Below are 20,217 nucleotides of genomic sequence, written 5' to 3' on the forward strand. Positions count from 1 at the left end.
CTCTGGCGGAAAAGGAGCAGGAGCGCAGGCTGGGTCCGCCCCTTGGCTCTGGGAGCCTCAGTTAGACCAGAGGAGGAGTCTCGGGGCGGGACAAAATGGCGGAGGGGCGGGGCTTCCAGAGCGGACGGGGCGGGGCCTGGTAGGCAAGCGCGCTCCTCGGGGTGGAGCCACGAGGGGGTGTAGCCGGAGGCGTGCACAAGACGGTTCCGGAAAGCGGACTTAGGGGGCGAGGCCGGCGTCTCGCGCAGGCGCAGCCTAGCGGCGGCGCGGCGAAAATGGCGACTTCCAGCTGGGTCCGCGCGGCTGTGGTCCTACTCTGCGCTTCTGATCTGCTGCTGCTGCTACCGCCCGGGGTTCGTGCGGACGAGGGCACGGCCGATAAGCCCGGCGAGGCTGCTCCCCCTCCCCCGAAGAAGAAGAAGGACATTCGCGATTACAATGATGCGGACATGGCGCGTCTTCTGGAGCAGTGGGAGGTCCGCGGCACGCGTACACTTTCGGGCTTTGCTCTGTCTCGGGTCTTGCTACTCCTGACCTCCCACCCCGCCCCGGTTAACTGCCTTCCAACCCCCTAACCTCCTCTCTGCTCGTGCCACGAGTCCTTACTGATCCCCTCGGGCTATCAGTGACCCTCGGTGCTGACCCCGATTCCCTCGCCCTTACGCCCACGACCCAGGCCTCTTGTCTGAATGCCCTCGTCTACCTTTTCTGGGGGCCTCTCCAATCACGGGTCAGCCTCTCGCATGGATCCTTAATTTACTTTCAGTGCCCTGGTTGCCACCCCTGCCTTGCTCCCCGTGATCACTGAGCCCTGTCAGTGGCAGGGAGAGCTTTTCCATTGTATTTCTGAAGAATGGGGTGAGTGGGTGGTGAGGGCTATGGTCGGGATTACTTTTCGAGAGGGTCAGCTTCAGCTTTAGTAGTTCTCTCGTCTTCCACATCAGTAAGATTTCAGACTTCCCATTTGGGTACATTTCCCTAATGAGAGTTTTGTATTTTCGAGGGGTGGCTTTATTTTGGGGTGGCTGCCCTGGTAATCAAAGACTAGTCGCTCTCACGGAACTCACATCATTTGATTTAAAGGAGCAATGACTTTGTGAGATAAGCTTTCTGAATGCGCTGTAATGTGTAATTACAGGGAGTTTGTAATAAGCCTTTTAGATAAAAGTTCACTAGCCAAAAACACGCTGCCTTTTTCCCTTTGAAAGGTGGTTGTGTTGAAACCTAGAGACAGAAACTAGGATTCTATTCATTGTCACCTTGGGTAAGTCAGGTCTCCTCTCTAGGGCCCAGGTTCCTTATCTCCAAGATGAGATTCTTTCCAGCGCTGATGTTTCATTATTTTGTGGTTATCTCTCTGTGAGTAATAGAGACTTTCAAACGTGAGTTTAAAATACCATCTGATGCACTTGACTAGCAGAAAGCAGGCTGTATTTTCATTTTAGTCTGCAGCTGATGGAAAGATTGGGGTACAGTGGAGGGTGTGGAGACCACTAACGAAGAGAGAACTTAATGTGGCACTTCCTTCCCCATTTACCATCTCCCTTCCAATCTTCCTGCCTCTTTCTGGACTCCAGCAAGGGAAGCTTTTAATCTGCCAAAGTGGGAACACTGTCTCATGAGGAGATCCTACCCCGGAAATACTCAGAGCCTGAGCTAGACTAAACGGGTGCTGCAGAGATGAACAGGCGATCCAGCCACTGGTAACAGATAACATTAAAAGTAACCATAACACAAAGTAGGAATTGCTGAGTGCCATAAAAAGGAAAAAAGTGCTCTGGGAATCTTAGAGGGTTTCAGGGAAGAAATGGTGTGTTATATAGGCAAGGGAAGTGTGGGAGAAGGGCCTTCCTAACTGAGCAGCATGAGCAGAAGAAGGAACTTGGAGGAACTGGGCAGAATGGTGCATATTAATGGCCTGGCTCTGGAGTTAGACCATCTGGGTTGAAACCATTTAACTCATGAGTCTGGACTGGTAGAGGACCTCTCTCTGGTTTAGTTTCCTCACCTGCAAAAATAGAGGTGTTAATAGTATCCACCTAGGTAGTTCCGAGGACCAACGGAGAAAACATGGAAAGAACCAGGAACACTGCAGCTCTGATCATTAGCTCCAATGATATAAAAATCTGTCACTGGATATAAGTTTGCTTGGCTGGAGTAGACGATATCTAAAGCAAAGTAGTGGGAAGTAAAGATGTTGGGAACCAGGTCCCGCTAGGCCTTGAGTGCTCTGGGATTTGGGCTTTAGGAGGAACTACGTTGTCCCTGGTGAGTTAGAGAAGTTTGAAAAGTTGGGATGTTTGTATTTAATCATTCATAATTTCATCCCTAAACATGTTTTCTCTTTGAAGTGCCCTTCTGTATGCAGACATAGTTTTAACAGCAGAGAACAGCATCAGTGAACTTTCTGCTGTTTGTTTTTTTCCATAAGGCTTCAGAATATGCCTTGGAGTGGATATTTAGGCTTTTGAAGGTCTTTGAATAGCGGAATATCATGGTTAGGGCTAAACTTGAGGAAAATTAATTGGTTGGTACAGTTTAGGATGGCTGGACAGCGAGAGAATATGAAGGCAGAGACAACTTAATATTTATTGAGTGTTCATGAGCTGTCGGAACTACTGTAAGAACAGTATTCATTTGTCCTCTTACTAAATCAGTGAGGGAGGTACTTGTCCCTGTTCTCTAGGTGATGACATCGAGGCCCAGAGAGGTAAAGTAACTTGCCCAAGGTGGCACAGCGAGTTAATTGGCTTTCCAATTCAGTCAGTTTAAAGGCTATTGTTACAACCATTTTACTACACAGCCATACACATAGGTGAACAGAGGTGCAGGTGAACGGTGAGGAGGACCTGGATTGAGCTAGAGGCTTCAGGATTGGAGCAGAAGGGAGAGATGGGAGATATGCTCGTAGTAGGACTTGGTAGTTGCTGTTGATTGGGTGCCCACAGGGTGACAGACAGCATAATGTAGTGAAAGCACAAAGGTTCTGACCCCACCTTTACCCCTTGGTAACTGTGCTGCTCATTTTCCTGTGTACAGAGCCAGGTCACGTCCCGCTCACAGGCTGCGTGCAGGCTAAATGAGATGACCTTTGCAGACGCTACTAATGTCGGCGCCCTCCCCCAGTATCTGATTTTTCTTTACCCCTGTGGGAGAGCGTGTCCATCCCCCTGGGTGCCTTTTTGTAGGAAACAGTACTTTCTCCCCTGGCAGACATCCCTAAATCCACCCCATCCTCTTTGCCTGCTATTCCTGAGACTCAGTATAACACTTTTGAGATTCATAACGTGTGTCAGTATTTGTTGTTCTTTGCTGCGCAGTATTTCATTAACCAGAATGTGGCCATGTTTACAATCTGTCATGTTGAGATTCTTTGGGAGTGACGAGGGGGCTGTCTGTGATTGGCGACCTGGAGTGACGGGCAGTAAGTACTGCCTAAAGCAGACTTGTTGAGTAGAGGAGGAAAGGGGCTGGGGTTTGCTTTTTCTGTTACAACACAGGTCATAGGCACTCTGTGAGGATGTGCTGCCTCTGCCGGTTGCAAACACATTTCTGATGCTTGATGCTTTTCCCCCTCCTGATAGAAGGATGATGACATAGAAGAAGGAGACCTTCCGGAGCACAAAAGGCCCTCAGCACCTGTCGACTTCTCGAAGATAGACCCGGGCAAGCCGGAGAGCATACTGCAGTTGACAAAGAAAGGGAAGACTCTCATGATGTTTGTCACTGTGTCAGGAAACCCCACGGAGAAGGAGACAGAGGAAGTCACCAGCCTCTGGCAGGGCAGCCTTTTCAATGCCAACTACGACGTCCAGAGGTAAAGCACCTCCCACCTTGCTGAGGACAGCGTAGGCTGTGCTGGGCTCTAGATCTAGCAGGATGGTCTTTGAAGAATATTCGTTATTGGTCAAACCCAGTAAGTTGTGGGTTTTTTTGTTTTTGTTTTCTAGTAACTTATTTGATCATAAAGTTTTAATTGTCTTTGTATCTTTAACTTTTATCTTACCTGAGTAAAAAGTTATCTAGCTTAGCTTCTTTGCAGGCCACATCAGTTAGAATTTAACAGTGTGCTTCCTCTAGAAGTTTCTGCTTACTGGAGAATGCTTTTCTGTGTAGCTGTGTTCGCACATAAGCTTGGACCAGACTGGTAACAGATAACTAATGTAAGGTAAAGGGTCTGTTTTTCACAGCTCAGTATCATCCTAAGGTACAAGTTTAAGGAATTTCTCTTTTCCTCAATAATAGCTCTGAGATATAGGGTCTTCATATGTCTTAGTTTAGGAAGTATAAAAGTAATAAAAAGAAGTGAAGGAATACTGACAGAGTGTCAAGCACAGCAGAGGGCTTTCATTAGCTTAACAGACACTTGGGTGAACAAATCGGCCACCACCGCCCCGGGGCAGCCCCTCAGGGACAGAAGTGCCGGCCCATTGGCGGCACGCCCAAGACCCCATTCTTTCTCTTTGCCCCTTGGGACCTGTGGAGTTGAGTGTGGGTGCACCAGGCTGCTTGCTGTTACCCTCCGGGGTTAGGGTTTCTGTCCAGTGCCTGGGGGTCCTCTCGGGGCCCAGTGGAAACTGGTGGTTTTCCGCCTTTATCAGTAGAAGCCTTTAGTCAGAGGAGACCTTCCCCGGGCACTGCAGAGTGTAAACAGCTCCAGCGGCAGCCTCCACCCTGGTGCCACGGCCACGGCCGCCGCGGCCTCAGGAGCTCTCCCTCATGCTGTCCCTTGACGGTGCCACCCATGCCACACAAGACCTAGGTCCTGTCTCTGTTCTAGTCTGAGCCGAGGGGTTAGCTAGTCCAGTCAGCTAGGGTTTTCAGACAAATTTCAGTAGTTACAGGGCCTCGGTAAGTCCAATATTTTGTTCTGTGTCCATGTAGAATTTGAGAGGGATTGTTTTTCCTGGTTACGGGCCACAGAAAGTCTGACCCGTTAGCCCGTCGTTGGCACGTGCTGACTGGTCGCATCTCCCTGTCAAGGTTCATTGTGGGCTCCGACCGTGCCATCTTCATGCTGCGTGATGGGAGCTATGCCTGGGAGATCAAGGACTTTTTGGTCAGTCAAGACAGGTGTGCTGATGTCACTCTGGAGGGACAGGTGTACCCTGGCAAGGGAGGCGGCGGCAAAGAGAAGAACAAAACAAAGCAAGAGAAGGGCAGGAAGAAGAAGGAGGGAAACCCCAAACCCCAGGCTTCGAAGGACGACAATCGAGCTGGGAACAAACGAGAAGACCTGTAATGGGGCAGCTGCGGGAGCAGGCGGGACAGAGCGCAGTCAGGACTCACGGGGGTGGGGCAGGTGTGGGACAGCGCACACCAGACAGAATTCCGGTTCCTTGTAGAGGGGGTCTGCCACATGGCCAGTTACTGGTCAGTAAGAATCACTGTGGAAAAGGCTGAAGTAAGGAGACAGGTTTTATGTTAACGCTGGACACTGCCAAATTCCGGCTTACTATAAAACCTCTTTACGTGAAGACCTGATGGTTGCTTTTTCCCGTTTAAATTTGGGGGAGCCACTGACTCTGTCAACTGCCCCCCCAATGCACCTGTTCTGACACATGTCCTGTGTGGTATCCATGTGCTTTACGTCCTGTTAACACTGGAAGGGTACCAGGTTCTAATTAGACAGATGTTAAAGCTTCATTTAAGTGAATCAAGCTCCTCACGCCCCCCAAAAATCATTTTCATTGCTGTGAAAACACGCCCTGAGAGCCCTTGCCCGGAGCTCAGGTACTTAAACGTGCGACCTGGGTACCAGCATTGCATGAGTCCCACACCTGCAGAGGGCAGGGGACCGGCAGTCATGTCACTCAGGGCTCCTGTTTCTTTTGACTGTCTTCATGTAGGTCGGTGTCAGCTGGCTGGTGAAGTTCAGGGTCCTTATTTCTGTGTCCTTGTTTAGGAAACTGATGCTGGTGTTGGGGGTTGCGTGTTTTCATCTGAGGTGGCCGCTTTACACGATGAGAATTGGGAATTGGCAGAGTCCTTTGCAGAGAGTGGCAGGCGGCCCGATAACCTCATTCATTTGTAAACATGTTTCTTTGATAAAGTGCCTAAATTTGTGGTGTTTCTGCACGGTACTCACACGATGCCCTACCTGCTAATGTCTGATTTTGCTGTTCCTTTTGGAGCCTACTCTGGGTAAGAGTTACAGAATTTCTATACAGCTGTCGTTTTTAAGAAGTAAAATTGTTTGTAAAAACCTCCCATTGTGATTTTAACACAATAACACATGTACATAGTTAGACAATGCCATTGTTAAAGAGGGTACCAGGTGGACGGTCTGCGGAGCCGCCACTGCCACCGTTGTCCCAGCACGTGCTGGGTTCGTGTCACCGACGTGTATGTTTACAGCTTGTGATGCTGTGTGTGCTGGCCTCGCAGCACCTGCTTTCCCGCTCAGTTCTGTGCTGCAGGTGGGGCACTTGCCATGCTGACCCCAGCCTCCAGACCGTGCCACTGCAGGGACGGAGCACTAACCCCGGCTGAGTTTGTTGAGCCGCTTCAGGAAGAGGTAGGTGGCCTTTGCTTCTCATGCAATTTGAACCGAGAGGACGTGAGTCAGGAGCTGTGGCAGCCCCCTCGGCCCATCCAGAGGTGCTATCAGAACAGAGCCAGTACAGGCAGTGAGGAGACGTGGGGGACAGCCAGGCCCTGCTGTGGTCATCTAAGCCAGTGATTTCCAACCTTTTTCATCTCATGGCATGTGAACTAATTACTGCAGTTTCGCAGCACACCAAAATACATATTTTTTGCCACTCTCTCCAAAAAAATAAGTATAATTTTGATTCATTCATATCAGACAGCTATTGTTGTGTTGGCTCTTGTCATTTTTTGTATTTGACTGTCTAAGAGAAGAAAGGTCAGTGCCCCTCACTAAATAGGTCGTTGCATGTGCTAAACATTCTTGTGGCAGCAGGTTGAAAATCACTCCTCTAAGCCCGGAGCCCAGTGGGGTCTGATGCACGCCCTGGGGCTCTCAGTTTTTCCTCCCGGCGGTTTGCCGGGTTCCAGTTGTCCAGTGCAGAGCCACTCTCCCGACTGGATGATTGTTTTCTCTGAACAGGAGGGAGCACAGCCATCGTGCTGCCTGTACCTTGTGTTTGCATTTAAGTCTTCCCGTCAGGATGTCACCTCTGTCTCGTGCAGCCACCTCAGCCAATAGTTGCTGAATGTTACGTGCTCAGCACTGAGATGTAGCCCCTGCCATTGTGGAACTGAATGATTTGGTGGGGAAGACAAATACTAATCATTTAAATTCAAGTGGCGACTGTAAGAGGTGGCTGGAGGAGGAAGAAATCAGAATGGTCAGAGAGGACCTTCCCTGGACGGGAGGAGAGGAAGAAAGGAGTAATCCATGCAGAGGAACGGTCCATGCAAAGGCCCATGAGGAGGACGGGGCTGGAGAAGAGTACACCGACCAGGTAGCATGGGCAGAGACCATATACGGGGAGAGATGACCCGGCAGCCCGTCTGTCCCGGCCCTGGCCTTCATGGTGCCCCAGTGTGCAGACTCAAACGAGAAACGCTGTACTTGAGGGAGGTGGGGGAATGCATGCACAGAAGTAGAAACTTATTTTTAATTTTGCATGTTGGTTTTCAAGTGTGTTCATCTGACACACTTGGCACAGCACCTTGGAACAACAAGGTGCCAAAGGAGAACGCAGACACGAGCACGTCCCTCATCCTCACACCGTCTGGTCTGATGGTCACGCTGATGTGTTCAGTCCTGCTGGTGTCCTTTATGCTGGAGAATGTTTTTCAACTTAGTGTGTGTGAAGCATGGTCAAGGTGAGGGAGTCCGTGAACTCCTTCCTGTCTTCCTGGTCATGTTGTAGTGCTAACTTGTACGCTGACCAGATGTATAAAGTAGCCACTGTTCCACTGAAGGGTCTGAAAGCAGCCGTACCTTTCTGTCTGCTTTTTCTTGTCCGTTTGCCTGGGGGTTTTCCTCATTCCTGATGTCAGCCATTTTGCTAGAAAAAGTCTTACCAGGAGTCATTTTTTTATATCCCAGAACATTTTCAATTGTGGATTCACTTTTTTTTCCCCATCACTTTGGAAAAACTTATCTTCTAAGTTATTTCTTGGCTTTGTATTGGGTGTTTCAGGCACCAGTTTTTTAGCTCTGAATTGAGTTTTATTTTTAAAAATTTCATTGTTTTTCACCTCACTGAGTTTTTTATAGCGTCCACACGCCTCCTGTTCTCCACCTCACGTGAGTCCACACCTGCCCTGCCTGGGAGGTAGGCGCAGCTCCCGGGCACCAGTGTGCCAGCCAGGGCAGGGATGTGCCCTGTCCACAAGCCAGCGAGTGCTCCACCCTTCAGTGCAGAAAACCAGGGCACAGCTGGGGAAGGGATCAGGTCAAAACCCTCTATAAAGTGACAATTACTGTCCCCTGTATAGAGATGGCAGTTAAAAATGGAGGCATGTGTCCACAAGGGGGCAGCAGAGGCCCACCTGCCTCAGGTCTCACCACCTGCTGCTCTGACACCCATCCTCTCGGGAGAAATCTGCTGCTGCTCATGCTGTGCTTGCTAAATGCCTGTGAAAACATGCAGACACCCTTGTGTCCTCTGAAGTCCTCTTTGATCTGTGTATTGGCCGGCTTCACTGTCACAGCAGCCCAAGGCTGTGGGCACTACATTGTCTTCCACACAAGGTAACAGAAAAGGTGAGCATTTCCCCAAGACCACAGTGCTAGGATCTGGGCTCAGACGTTCCTGCCCGAGAGTGAGCCAGCTCAGGATGCTTACTAGCTGCTCACTGCTGCTTCCTAGCTGTGACCTTGGCAAGGGCTTTAACCCTTATGAGCTTCTGTTCTTTTATCTAAGAAACAAACCAAAAACCACAATAATAGTTACCAAGCACAGAGTGCTTGTTCAGTGCCTCACATGGACTCGCTCGCCCCATCCTCATGACCTCTGAGGTGCGATTTTGATTAGTGTCCACGGCTCTGAGGCTTCAATCATGTGCCCAAGACACACAGCTCATAAAGTCAGGGCCGGGCCGTCTGAGCTCAGACTCACCACTGACACGTCACCCCGTGTGGGGTTACGGAGAGTAAAGGACATGGTGTGCATAGAGCCGGCACACCCTCGGTGCTCCGCAGATGGTAAAGGCGGCAGAGCATCTTGTAACCCTGTCTGTGAACAGCAGGAAGGTGGGGCCTGCCCTCTGCCCTCCCCCACCTGCCCTGGCATATTCTGGGAAGTGAAAGAGGCAGACCCACAGGGCGTGTCATCAACCTTATTTTTCTTAGATAGGGGGCCCACCTTGAAGGAAGACAGACAGGGTGGCATCCTTTGTACGTTTACTATGGTGCAGCAAGGGTTCCCACAGCAGAGCCCTGTGCCCTGGTGCAAGCGGAGGCTCTGGGGCGCTTTCAGGCCATCAAAGGACTCCCCAGGCATGACATTTAAGACAGTTCTTCATTTCTCTGACAAGGACTTCTCCAAGTGCATGTATAATAAATAAATAGAAAATATATCTTTGTTCATGGTGACGCCTACAAGAAATGTTTACATATAAAACACACTATACAGCTAATCCCAAGAGAGGACCCGCTATTCTGGCAACAGGAGGAAGGCCAGTGTGTCGGACCTGTGCTGTTTTCCTCAAGAGCCCAACGCGTTTTCACACCCATGCACAGCAGGGACACGGCTGTTTCTAGGCAGCAGTAGCACCGCTGCTACCGAGAGCGCGCCCGGACGCTGGTTGCCGGCGCACGGTTTAGGGAAGATTCTCTGGGACATATGTACAACTCTGAGGATCCTCAAACAGAAGCTTTCCGAAGTGAACTGAACCACAGACGGTCCTGTTCCCGGCCACCTGCAGTGAGCACATCCCAAGTGGTTCACAGTGTGAGACCCTTGCTCGAAGGGAGATTGAGAAAAGCAACGCAGACAAGAACATGAGGTCACTGACTCACCTCCCCCCTCCAAAGCTCTGCCCACAAGAGGTCCCCCTGGGACCAGGGCCTGGGAGGCTGCTCTGTGGCCAGAGGAGAGTCCTGTTGTCACCTCCTAGTATCAAACACCCTGCCATTTGGTGGCAAAACCTCTGGCGGTTGGCTCAGCCTAAGGAGTAGACTCAGGGACCAAGCGTTGGGAGGGCAGCTGGGCCTCCTGTGGAAAAAGTGTCTGGCTGGAGAGGGAGCTGGCACGCCATGAGAGTATAAACCACAGGTAGTTTTCCCTCTTTGAAGAACTCTCAGCTCTCTCCCGGGGGCAGGGGACAGAGGAGGGTACTGAGCAGTAGCTGTGTGGCCTGGGGTAGACCCAGTGGCTCCTCAGTCCCCAAGAACAGCCAAGGTGACTGGAGTGCATGGTGCTGTGTGCTGGGCTGCACTTGCAGAGCTATGGAACAGGGAGCACCAATGGAATGACTGCAGCTGTGTGCCCCGAGCGTGAGCTGGCAGGTAGTTTGAACAAAGTGGAGGCTGCCCCACTGCCTCTTCCTACATGAAGCCTTCCTGACTCACCCAAACAGGTAAAATCTTTCCCTCTCTGAATGGTTGCTGGTCCCCATTTTACGCTCTCTGGCTTCTCTGCCTGGCGTCCGAGGGCGCCTGTGCCTGACTGCCGGTGCTGAAGGCTGTGAGCCCCTCCCGGGTACTGCCCTGCCACCCTATGGACCCTGCACCCAGCATCAGGGGCGCTCTCATCCACTGTGTAAAGCCACAGGCTTCCGGAATCTCCAAACTGAAAAGCTTTTTAAAAGTCCCCTAGTCTGATCTCAACCTGGGACCAGAATTTCCTAACAGGTTGACTGCCTCTCTCAAAAGGCAGGCCTCACCCCTTCCCCAAGGGCAGGCAGTTCTGACCCCACAGCTCTGAATGTCCCACTGCTAATATTCCTGGGAAGGCTGGTTCTGGGTCATGGGACAAAGATTTCCGTGAGCCCAGGACTCTTTTCCTACATCTACCCCCAGTGTACGTGCTGGGGAGCGTGGGGGTCTGCGAGGGCCCGGCGCCCTGCTGCCAGGGCTGCTCGGTGGTCTCCTTGTGTGGTCCCTGCATCCCCCGAGGGAGAGGCATGGTGGGAAGAGAAGCACCCAGGAGACTTCGGGGAGAACAGGTCTCCAGCTCCTCCCTGGGCTGCAGGTAGACGCATGGGTGGGGGAAGACAGGTGCCAGGGGTCTCATGTCCTTCCCTTGGCCCCAGCCCGGACCCATGGCCTTTGTGTACAGGGGCTTCGGGGACCAGCCACCCTACCCTGGTCTGCTGCCAAGAGTCCACCATCCCAGTCCACGTGGGGTGGCCCCAAGGTGACAGTCGTCCTCATAGCCTCCTCTTCCTCACTACGGGGATGGGCACGACTTGGAAGATTTTGGCCTTGTGGTCCTCGGTGTTCAGAGTCACCCAGGTGGGCCGGAAGCTGCCTTTGAAGCCAACAAATACCATCCTCTCTGAAAAGCAGAGGTGAGTCACATGAGCAGAAACCCCAAGAGAGATGGGCCCTACCCCCCAAGCCACACTGCACGGTGTACCCTGTGCCCAACCCCTGACAGTGCCTGATGATGTTTATACTGGGGACAGAGTCTCAGCTGAGCCTCAGCCACCTGCACAGGTGACCCCACGACCACCAGCAAGTCCCTGTCCCTCTGTGCAGCCCAGTGACCCTTTGCATAGTAGCTGTGATGTTTATGTAGTTGGGGTGACAAGGCAGCTGAGAATCCTGCCTTTGGGTTAGAAAAGTTAGGGCCCAAGTGACTTAACCGTCTAACTCTGTTTCCTCACTTGTGGATATGACGGCACCCGCCACATAGGTGACTAAGAAAACAGGTGACAATTGTGAGACTGTTCAGCAAGGTGCTAGACCAAACACGTCATGGCAACTACAGCGGACACTCTCCTCTGTACGGTTTGTGCATCTCCCCTCAGCCTCCTAGGGACCCTCTGAGCACAGTCTGAGGCTACTGCTAGCTGTCACACCGCCCTTTCTGTCCCACCAGCCTCTTCCCTGTGTGTCTGTGCCGGGCTTCGCCACAGAAGAGCTACAGGACCCGGCCAGGCCACAGTGGTCTCCGGCTCCCCCTGCCTGTCTCCAGGGAGGCGGGAAGCTTTGCAGACTGCAGCGGGCTGCGCACACCTCGGACATCGGCTGGGGTGCCGAGGAAGAGGCGGGGGTCGCAGCCAGAACCGGGAGAGGTCAGACCAAGCCACTTTGCTGCTGATATTTTTGGTGGAAAAAAAGGCCCAGCTACTGGGAGAACAATTCTAGCAACTTCTTTCAGTGTCTGGCCACATGTAGAGGAAAGTGCCTGTGCAGGTGGCACCTAGCCCTGCAACCTGGGAACCGCCAGCTATACTGGGGAAGGGGCTGCCCCCAGCAGAGGCGGCAGCTGAGCTCAGGTAAACACCACTCCAGACCGCTCACCTTTCAACTTGAGCCCCTTGTCCGCCCCGAGCTTTTCGAGCACTCGAGTCCACGGGCCTCTGGAGACGTATCTTCCCTTCGATACCATGAGAACTATGGAACTGAGCAAGAAGGGCCAATTAGAAGATGAGAGAGGGAAGAGGAGTGTGGGGGCTGTGCTGCGCCCAGAGGCCTGGCCAGTGACCTGGGCAAGGGCAGCCTCTCCTGTGGGCCTCGGAGCATGCCCCTGCTACACATCCGGCTGCAGCTGGCACCTGTGACTCCCCAGGGCTGCACTCTGTCCCCAGAGAGGACGGAGCAGGTACCAGAGTGCACCTCTGGGGCCACACTGTGCCAGGGCTGGCCCCATTTCCTGATCAGGGAGTTCTCCATCCACTGTTTGCACAGACCAGCGGGAACCTGGGGATGGAAACAGCCTGAGCGCCCACATGCTCAGGGAGAGTTCACCTGTCTGTGCCTGTCTGGTCAGGTAAGACAGCATGCCTGCTCTGTTCTACAAATGGGGAAACTGAGGCAAATAGTCGCATATCTGCCAGCAGGGAGGGGTGCCTGGGGGGTGTCCGCCCCAGCCTGCAGAAGCCCACCTGGGAGCAGGGAGTTCCCACACGCCCGCCGTGGTGTGTTCAGGCTGAAGTGCTGTGAAAACAGCCTCTGTGGGGTCCAGACGGGAGGAAGTGACCGCCTCCCTAGGAACAGCAACGGGCCAAGGCCCACTGGGGCCTCCAGCTGCCGTCTCAAAGGAACCCCATCAACCACAGACCACAGGCCAGACTGGAAAATCTGTATGGGCCCCTGGAACCTGCTGTTACCCATTCTGTCCCCTGCCCCATCCCCTGCCATCCCCCCTCACCCCCGCCCCATCCCCTGTCCCATCAGGAGCAGAAGGAAAGTTCTCAACACGCAGAGGGCTGTGCGCAGTCAGAGTGACAGTGAGGAAAGCCAGGCACTCGTGGCCGTTAGGGAGAGTGGGAGCATTGCAGACACACCCTCAACTCTGGATTTGGGCTCTGTCCCCACAAGGCTGTGACCCCATTGCTGGAATTCCAAGGGAAAGCTGAAGTCCCCCTGGCTGGGCTAAGCCTTCGCACTGGGGGACTCCTGGGAAGGCCATGCCCTCCAGACAGGGACCTGGGTTAGCCCCCAACAGCGGGTTCCGGGCCGGCACGCACACTGTGGCGCCCTCTCCACCTGCTCAGGGCTTCCCCACAGCCCTGCACCTGTCAGCGCGGACTTGCCCTAACACCCTAGAAGCTACAAAAAGTCATTCTTGTTGCGGGTGTGAGCAGCTGCCTCCTTCTTCCCCTGGGACCCTGAGGCCACAGGCGGCTGTGGATGGGGTGGGGAGGGTGGGGTAGGGAAGGCCTGGGAGGAGGACAGACACAGGGAACTGCAGGAGCAGCAGTGGGGTTGACAGGACATGGTGCAGAGTGCGGCCAAGGAAAGAGTCTGACTGAGGCCACGACTCTGCACCAGCTGTCTGGATGGTGGGGACAGTGCCATCCAGATAGGGAAACTGGAAATTTGGCTCATTTGGGGGATTAAAAAAACAGCCAAGAATTCCCTTCCACAGGAGATCTCTAGGTGGCGACTCTAAGTGGCCATGGTAGGGAGGTGTCTGGCTTCTAGTAAAGAAATCTGAGCTGGAGACACAAGCCACTGGCATTTGGATCCTATTAAGAGCGTGGGAGGGAATGAGCTCATGCTGGGAGACTGTTGTGATGGGGGCGACGGCCAGGGCCGGCTTCCCGTCTGTAACCGAGTAGCTGACTGCCTGGCCTGACCTACATTCACAAGGCCCTGGCTCCAGGAGGAGGTTCCCAGCCTAGCATCCATGACCCGTGGGCCAACTGTGGAGATGCTTCCCCAGCCTGCACTGTGGCGAAGGCCTCAGGGACAGGAGGGCCCCAGACTCACTTGTCGGGGAGGGCCAGCACGTAGCCAAAGAGCTGCCACGGTATGCCCTGCAGAATGGTGCTCCTGAAGCTCGTGTGGCCCAGCACACGCCCCTGCCTGCCGTCGATCACCACCACCTGGATGCCGTCCTCCACGCTGGGATACCTCCTGCCATCCACCTGTAGGCCAAAGCCACACAGGGTGTGAGGCAGGGTCAGCCTAAATCAGTTCCCGGCAGCCTGCTGGTGGCTTAACAGCACCAACCCCAAAAAAGATCTGCCCACCTAGAACCTGTGAAAGGGACCTACCTTATTTGCAATAGGGTCTTCGCAGATGTAATTAAGTACCTCGAGATGAGCTCATGCTAGATTTAGGGGGAGCCCTAAAGCCAATGACTGGCATCCTTATAAGAGGCAGGGGGCCATGTAAGACTGCGACATGGGAGAAGACCACGTGAAACATGGGCAGATATCAGAGGGACGTTTCTACAGGTCGAGGGACGTCCCAGACTGCTGCAGCCAACAGGGGATAGGACAGGCCTGGAGCAGCCTCTCCCTCAGCCTCCAGAAGGAGCCACTCTGCCAGCACCCTGACTGGACTTGTGACCTCCGAACCCAAGAGAGGAAGAATTGCCATTGTTTTAGGCCGCTCAGTGTGTGACCACAGCCCACGGAGCCTGCCACCACCCATCGGCCAGCACACCGGCTCTCTGCAGGGCCCAGCCCCTTACTTCAATGTAAGCGAGGTCACTCAAAAAGTGGAACAAACGCTGCTTGGAACTTTCCATCTTCACCTCCAAGAAGTGGTCCTTTGTCTTCTGCAAAACAAACCACCCCCAGGCGGCCATTAGATCTGAGGTATCAAGGATACACCCTGTGAGTGGTCACGTCCCGCGGCTCCCCTGCCCCCATTCCAGTCACAGGAGGTGTGTTGGGAGCTAAGTAGGGGTCTCAAGAAGACCCTGCTTGGGCCCGAGCCTGATGGAAGGCAAAGGGGCAGGCTAGCCGCCTACCACTCACCAGCTGAGCACCAACCAGCTTCCGGGGCATTGGCACATCCACGACAGCCCTCTCGGCAAACCGGGGGTACGCTGTGGCCGTGCAGTCACTGACACCTGCGTTCTTGGGGATCAGAGCTTTAATCTTGATTCTCTCACATCCCTTCACAGAGCAGAAGGCAAACTTCTCCCTCTCGTTCTGGGCCTTCAGCTTCAGGAACAGCAGCCTGCGTGCGGGGAGCGGGGGCGTTGGCTATGGCCTTCCAGCAGGACGCGTACTTATGTGGGAGCAACGCCTCCCTTGGGTGCCATCTGGCAAACCCTGCCACCCAGAACGCAGCCAGAGCCACTCTGGTGGGTTGTGACCTTGAAAAATGGGGCCGATTCTGAGTGTGGATGTGTCCAGACCCCTCACTTTTAGCCTAGTGACTTTTATTAAACCCCAATCAGGGTGCCCTGGTTATAAAGTGTCCTGGCTGATTGCGGAAGACAAGGCAGCCACTGAAGGCAGGTGCTCTGAACCTGAGTAAGAAGCGACTACAAATTTATAAAGCATAAAGATAATTAAAAACAGCCCCAAGATTTCAAAAGCCCCACAGTTCAGGCTTCTGCACAGGAAACAAACACCCTGATTGTGGTCCCTCAGTGTGTCACTGCACTAAAGCACAGCGTCATCAGAGCCCAGAAGCCGTCTCACACCCGTGTGGGCAGTTGCCTGTGGTGGAGGAAGAACCCGCAGTGGGATGGAGACGGGCCTTCCACAAATGGGGTGGGGCCTGCACGGGTGTGTGCAGAAGAATGACACTAGGCCGCTAGCTTACATCACACACAAGAACAAACTCAAAATGGGTTAAAGACCTAAATGTAAGACCTGAAACCCTAAAACTAGAAGAAAACATAGGCAGTAAACTCTCTGCAGTAAACACTTAGCAGTGTATGAATTTTGGATCTGTCTCCTAGTGCAAGGGAAACAAAAGAAAAAGTAAACAAATGGGACTACAACAAACTGGAAAGTTTTTTGCACAGGGAAGGAAACTCAAAAGAAATGAAACAGAAAAGAAAACCTGAATGGGAGACGATATTTGCCAAAGAGGTTAACACCTAAAATATATAAAGAACTCCTACAACTTCATACCGAAAAAACACAATCCAATTAAAAAGTGGGTAGACGACCTGAATAGACACTTCTCCAAAGGACACACACGGGCCCACAGACTATGAAAAGATGGTCAATGTCACTAGCCATCAGGGAGATGCAAATTAAAACCACGACCAGGTACCACCTCACACCTGTCCGAATGGCTACCATCAATTAATCAGCAGACAACTACTGGCGAGGCTGCGGAGGACAGGGGGCCCTCACTCACTGCCGGTGTGAATGCAGACGGGTGCAGCCGCTGTGGAAAACAGTGTGGAGGTTCCTCAAAAAACTAAAAATGGAACCTCCTTATGACCCCCAGGTTCCACTTCTGGGTAGTTATCCAAGGAACCCTGAAACAGCAATTTGAAAAGATGTACCCCTATGTTCACTGCAACATTATTTACAATAATGAAAATATGGACACATCCTAAGTGTCCATCAATATATACCATATATATTGGAACACACACACACACACACACATACATAGGACATGACTCAGTCATAAAAACAATGAAATCCTCCCCTTCGTGACACGGATGGACCTAAAGAGTATTGTGCTCAGTGAAAGGAGTCAGAGAAAGACAAACAGCCTATGATGTCACTCATGTGGAATCTAAAACACAAAACAGAAGCAGACTCAGAGAACGGACTGGCGGTCACCACAGGGAGGGGCTGGGGCTGAGAGGGCAGACTGGCGGTTGGAGAGCAGGGATGCCAACAACAGTGCACAGAACACAGCAATACTGCAGTAACTGTATGGTGACAGGTGGTTACTAGACGTGTCGTAGTGATCAGTTCGTAAGGTGTATAAATGTCTCATCTGATGTATACCTGAAACTAACATAGTACTCAATGTCAGCTGTCATTGAAAATCTTTAAAAATGAAGAAGCACAGCATGATTGTCAATTGGCATGATGGTAATCTGAGCAACCAAAAGGAAACCCAAACACTGAGTCATACAATGAAGTCTACTTAAAGGTAACAAAGGGGGCATCTCAGAATGTTCAATGTTTTGTTCAGAAAGTTCCAACTCGTGCAGTGGCAGCTGCCTTGGAAAACTCGCCCTCTGTGATTTTAAAGGAAGAAAAAGTATAGGCGGTACCACAAGGCCTTGGCCTTGGAGCCTCTGTGTTTCACTCCTAGCCTTTCCCACCAGCACAGAGGGGACACAGAGTTCCTCCCCACTTCTCATCTGGAAGGGCCCTTCTACACACTCCAGGCCCCCCAATGCACTCACTGCTCCCCGGGACTGGGGGTCCTGTCTGCCTGTTGGGTGTGGGCGTCACCAGGTCCACCCATACACAGTGGGCACTCAGTCCACTGCTCTGCACCCTAAGTCCTCGGGGCTGGGCTCCAGCTGGGGAGCCTGTGATGGCTTCGTGCCGCCTGGGGCTGGGGCTGGGGGCAGCACGGGAGCTCTGTTCTCCAGGGCTCCATTGCAGGAAGGCCGACAGTCCCCTCCTTCCCTGCTGGTCGGCCTGCCCACAACTGGTCTAGAGCTTAGGTCGGGGAGGGTATGTTGTATCGTCCCCTGCCCCCAATGCTGCTTATGCTCCTGATTCTCAAGCCCTGACTTCCCTGTGATTAAAGTGATGGGGCCCTTATCTCAGAACAACAAACAGCACAGGCCAGCTCTCCGCTTGCCCTCAACCTCAGTGCCAAGGTCGGGGAGGGCCCTACTGTGATCCTCCCTTACTCCAGGGGCCACTCTCCGCAGTGCCATCGCCTGCTGGCTTCCTGACAGTGTTAGGTTCTCTTTATGGGGGAGGGGACCACATGGCCCCCTCGTTTCCCCTCCCCCTTACATGACTGTCGACTAGATCCTCATGGAGGGCTGGGAGCATGATGATTGTCTTACTCACAAACCTTAACAGCTTGGAAAATGTCCTTGGTGGATGGACCCATCAGCCTCAGACCACAAGTGCCCGGGAAGGGATCCTACACTAACCGGCACCCACTGCGGGGAGGGTCTCAGGGCTGCTGGACTGGCCGCGGGGGCTCCTCACCCTGACGCCTCATCCCAGTAGTAGTGGCTGCGGCCAGGAACGCTCTGCTCCACTTTCTCCATCTGCAGGGTCCTCACGAAGGTACCTGTCTTGGACGTCTGCTTCAGCAGGCGGTTGTGGACGTCCGAGAGGATAGAAAAGCTGGTGCCTCTCGGGTAGCAGAGCCCCACTCGGATCCAGTCGCCCCTGGAAACCAGGAGAGAGTTGGGATGTCCCAGGCACTCAGGAGAGAGACCCAAGAATTCCCTGGGGCACCTCCACTTTGGCAATGGGGATTTTGGAGAACACTCGGCAATGACCGAGTGGCTAAGTATTCAAGGAGAGAGGGGGATCATTGAGGGGCCCCTTGGGGGTCCCCGGGGTCTACATGAGGAGCTCCCTACAGAACTCTGGCTGGTATAGGGCCCTCTTTCAGCTGGAGGTCAGTTCAGTCTGGGGGACCTGGGTCAGCCCCTTCCTGGGGAGCCTGAACGTAGGGACCGTGCCACGTCTTTGGGCCTCACTTCCTGTGTCTGATCAATGTCTGCCTCACAGGAACATGGCACAGAAACTCCTGCACACGGGGTGGGGCAAAAGCAGGTTTGCAGTTACCGGTGTGGAAAAGGATACAATAATTAACAAGTAATAATGCAAGAAGAAACTTTGTTTTGCGTACTCACAACAGTAAACCTATTTTTGCCCACCTTGTGTATGAAGCCCTATCCTGATACCCTTGGCCCCTGCCTGAGGACCCCCAGCTGCAGGGGGTATCAGCTGCATCCCCTGTGGGGGGACATGGCAGGCTGAGGTCCTGGGAGGGGCCAGTCTAGGACCCTGCCACTGCCGTTGCTGCTGCCCAGTGCTCACTTGTTGAAGTTGATGAGCCAGATAGCGAGCTCAGCGGGGGCCGTGTGGTCCCAGTGGATGGTGTAGCCCTTCTGCAGGGTGACGACCGGCTGGTACTGCTGATAGTGGGTGCTCCTGGTCAGGGCCCCCTCTAGGTACAGAGGGTGGCTGGGGGAGTCGTTCTTGATGATCTTCATTCGCACGTTACTGGTCTTGTAGGCCTGAATGTACATCTTCAAACCCAAAAGGGAAGCACACAACGGGCAGTTATGAGGGTTTATTCCAGGAGCACCTGGCTAACACTTGACGGCAGGCTCTGCTTTCCAAGGCACGTCCCCCCTTACAGAGCCCGTTCTGGAGGACGCAGAGGAAAGGAGGGCCAAATAAGGCCCTCTCAGTGCTGGCGGATGCAGCCCGTGCCACCTGGCACCACCCCGCCGATGCTCTGTGTGTTGTCGGGAAAGTGCTGTGTTGAGGAGACACCAGTGGCAAGCTGGGAGCAGCTTGATTAATAGTCGGATGGCAGATTCTGGAAAACACCAGAGGAAGGGAGCAAGAACGCTCACAACTCTGCCGCAAATGCAGCGCCCTCCGTGGGCTGTCTGCGTTTGGGGGAGAGCCGGGGTGAGCGGCCAAGCCCCCCCACCCTAGGTCTTAGTGTCCAGCCCCACGGCCCGCCCATGGGGGTGCCTGTGCGCACTGGGTACACGAAGGCCTTTCATTTCAGACAAAACTGGATGTGAGACTGTCGGCCATGCAGTCCCAGGGACCCCAGAGCCTGGGTGCTCCGGGCCAGCCCTGGTTCGAGACTGTGTTCAATGCCGTGTCCTATTAATAAGGTGATGACCCTGGAGCGGAGGCCGAGAGAGAACGTCAGGCCCACGTGTGGTGGTGCCGTGCCTTTGGAAGGAAGGTGTTATTGGCCCCTCCAGTTGCACCGCATGCAAAATGGAGAGAAACTTC

At 53.3% G+C, this 20,217-nt stretch overlaps 2 protein-coding genes across 12 annotated transcripts in view; one reads left to right on the forward strand and one right to left on the reverse strand.

Moving 5' to 3' along the window:
* Positions 1-233: 233 nt before the first annotated feature.
* Positions 234-7,903, forward strand: MESD (mesoderm development LRP chaperone). 2 transcript variants are annotated; one of them, XR_008425288.2, is made up of 4 exons: positions 234-476; positions 3,585-3,817; positions 4,984-6,517; positions 7,070-7,903. XR_008425288.2 is itself a non-coding variant. In XM_024561802.4 (3 exons), exons 1-3 carry the CDS (start codon positions 276-278, stop codon positions 5,240-5,242), a joined length of 693 nt encoding a protein of 230 aa, XP_024417570.2. In that variant the 5' UTR covers positions 234-275; the 3' UTR covers positions 5,243-7,903. The 2 variants fall into 2 exon arrangements, 1 of the variants encoding a protein (XP_024417570.2); XM_024561802.4 differs by having other exon boundaries at positions 4,984-7,903.
* Positions 7,904-9,316: 1,413 nt separating this feature from the next.
* CEMIP (cell migration inducing hyaluronidase 1) overlaps positions 9,317-20,217 on the reverse strand; it is a 111,787-nt gene continuing 100,886 nt past the window's right edge. For all 10 annotated transcript variants that reach the window (XM_053912656.1, XM_053912648.1, XM_053912650.1 and 7 more), the window contains 7 exons: positions 19,276-19,487; positions 18,430-18,615; positions 15,301-15,505; positions 15,012-15,098; positions 14,303-14,460; positions 12,389-12,489; positions 9,317-11,417 (listed from right to left, as the gene is read on the reverse strand). In XM_053912656.1, coding sequence (XP_053768631.1) covers positions 11,290-11,417; positions 12,389-12,489; positions 14,303-14,460; positions 15,012-15,098; positions 15,301-15,505; positions 18,430-18,615; positions 19,276-19,487 — 1,077 coding nt within the window. In that variant the 3' untranslated portion in view covers positions 9,317-11,289. The remainder of the gene's footprint in view (positions 11,418-12,388; positions 12,490-14,302; positions 14,461-15,011; positions 15,099-15,300; positions 15,506-18,429; positions 18,616-19,275; positions 19,488-20,217) is intronic.

This window comes from Desmodus rotundus, chromosome 10 (genome assembly GCF_022682495.2).
Source record: "Desmodus rotundus isolate HL8 chromosome 10, HLdesRot8A.1, whole genome shotgun sequence".
In the NCBI taxonomy this organism is placed as follows: domain Eukaryota; kingdom Metazoa; phylum Chordata; class Mammalia; order Chiroptera; family Phyllostomidae; genus Desmodus; species Desmodus rotundus.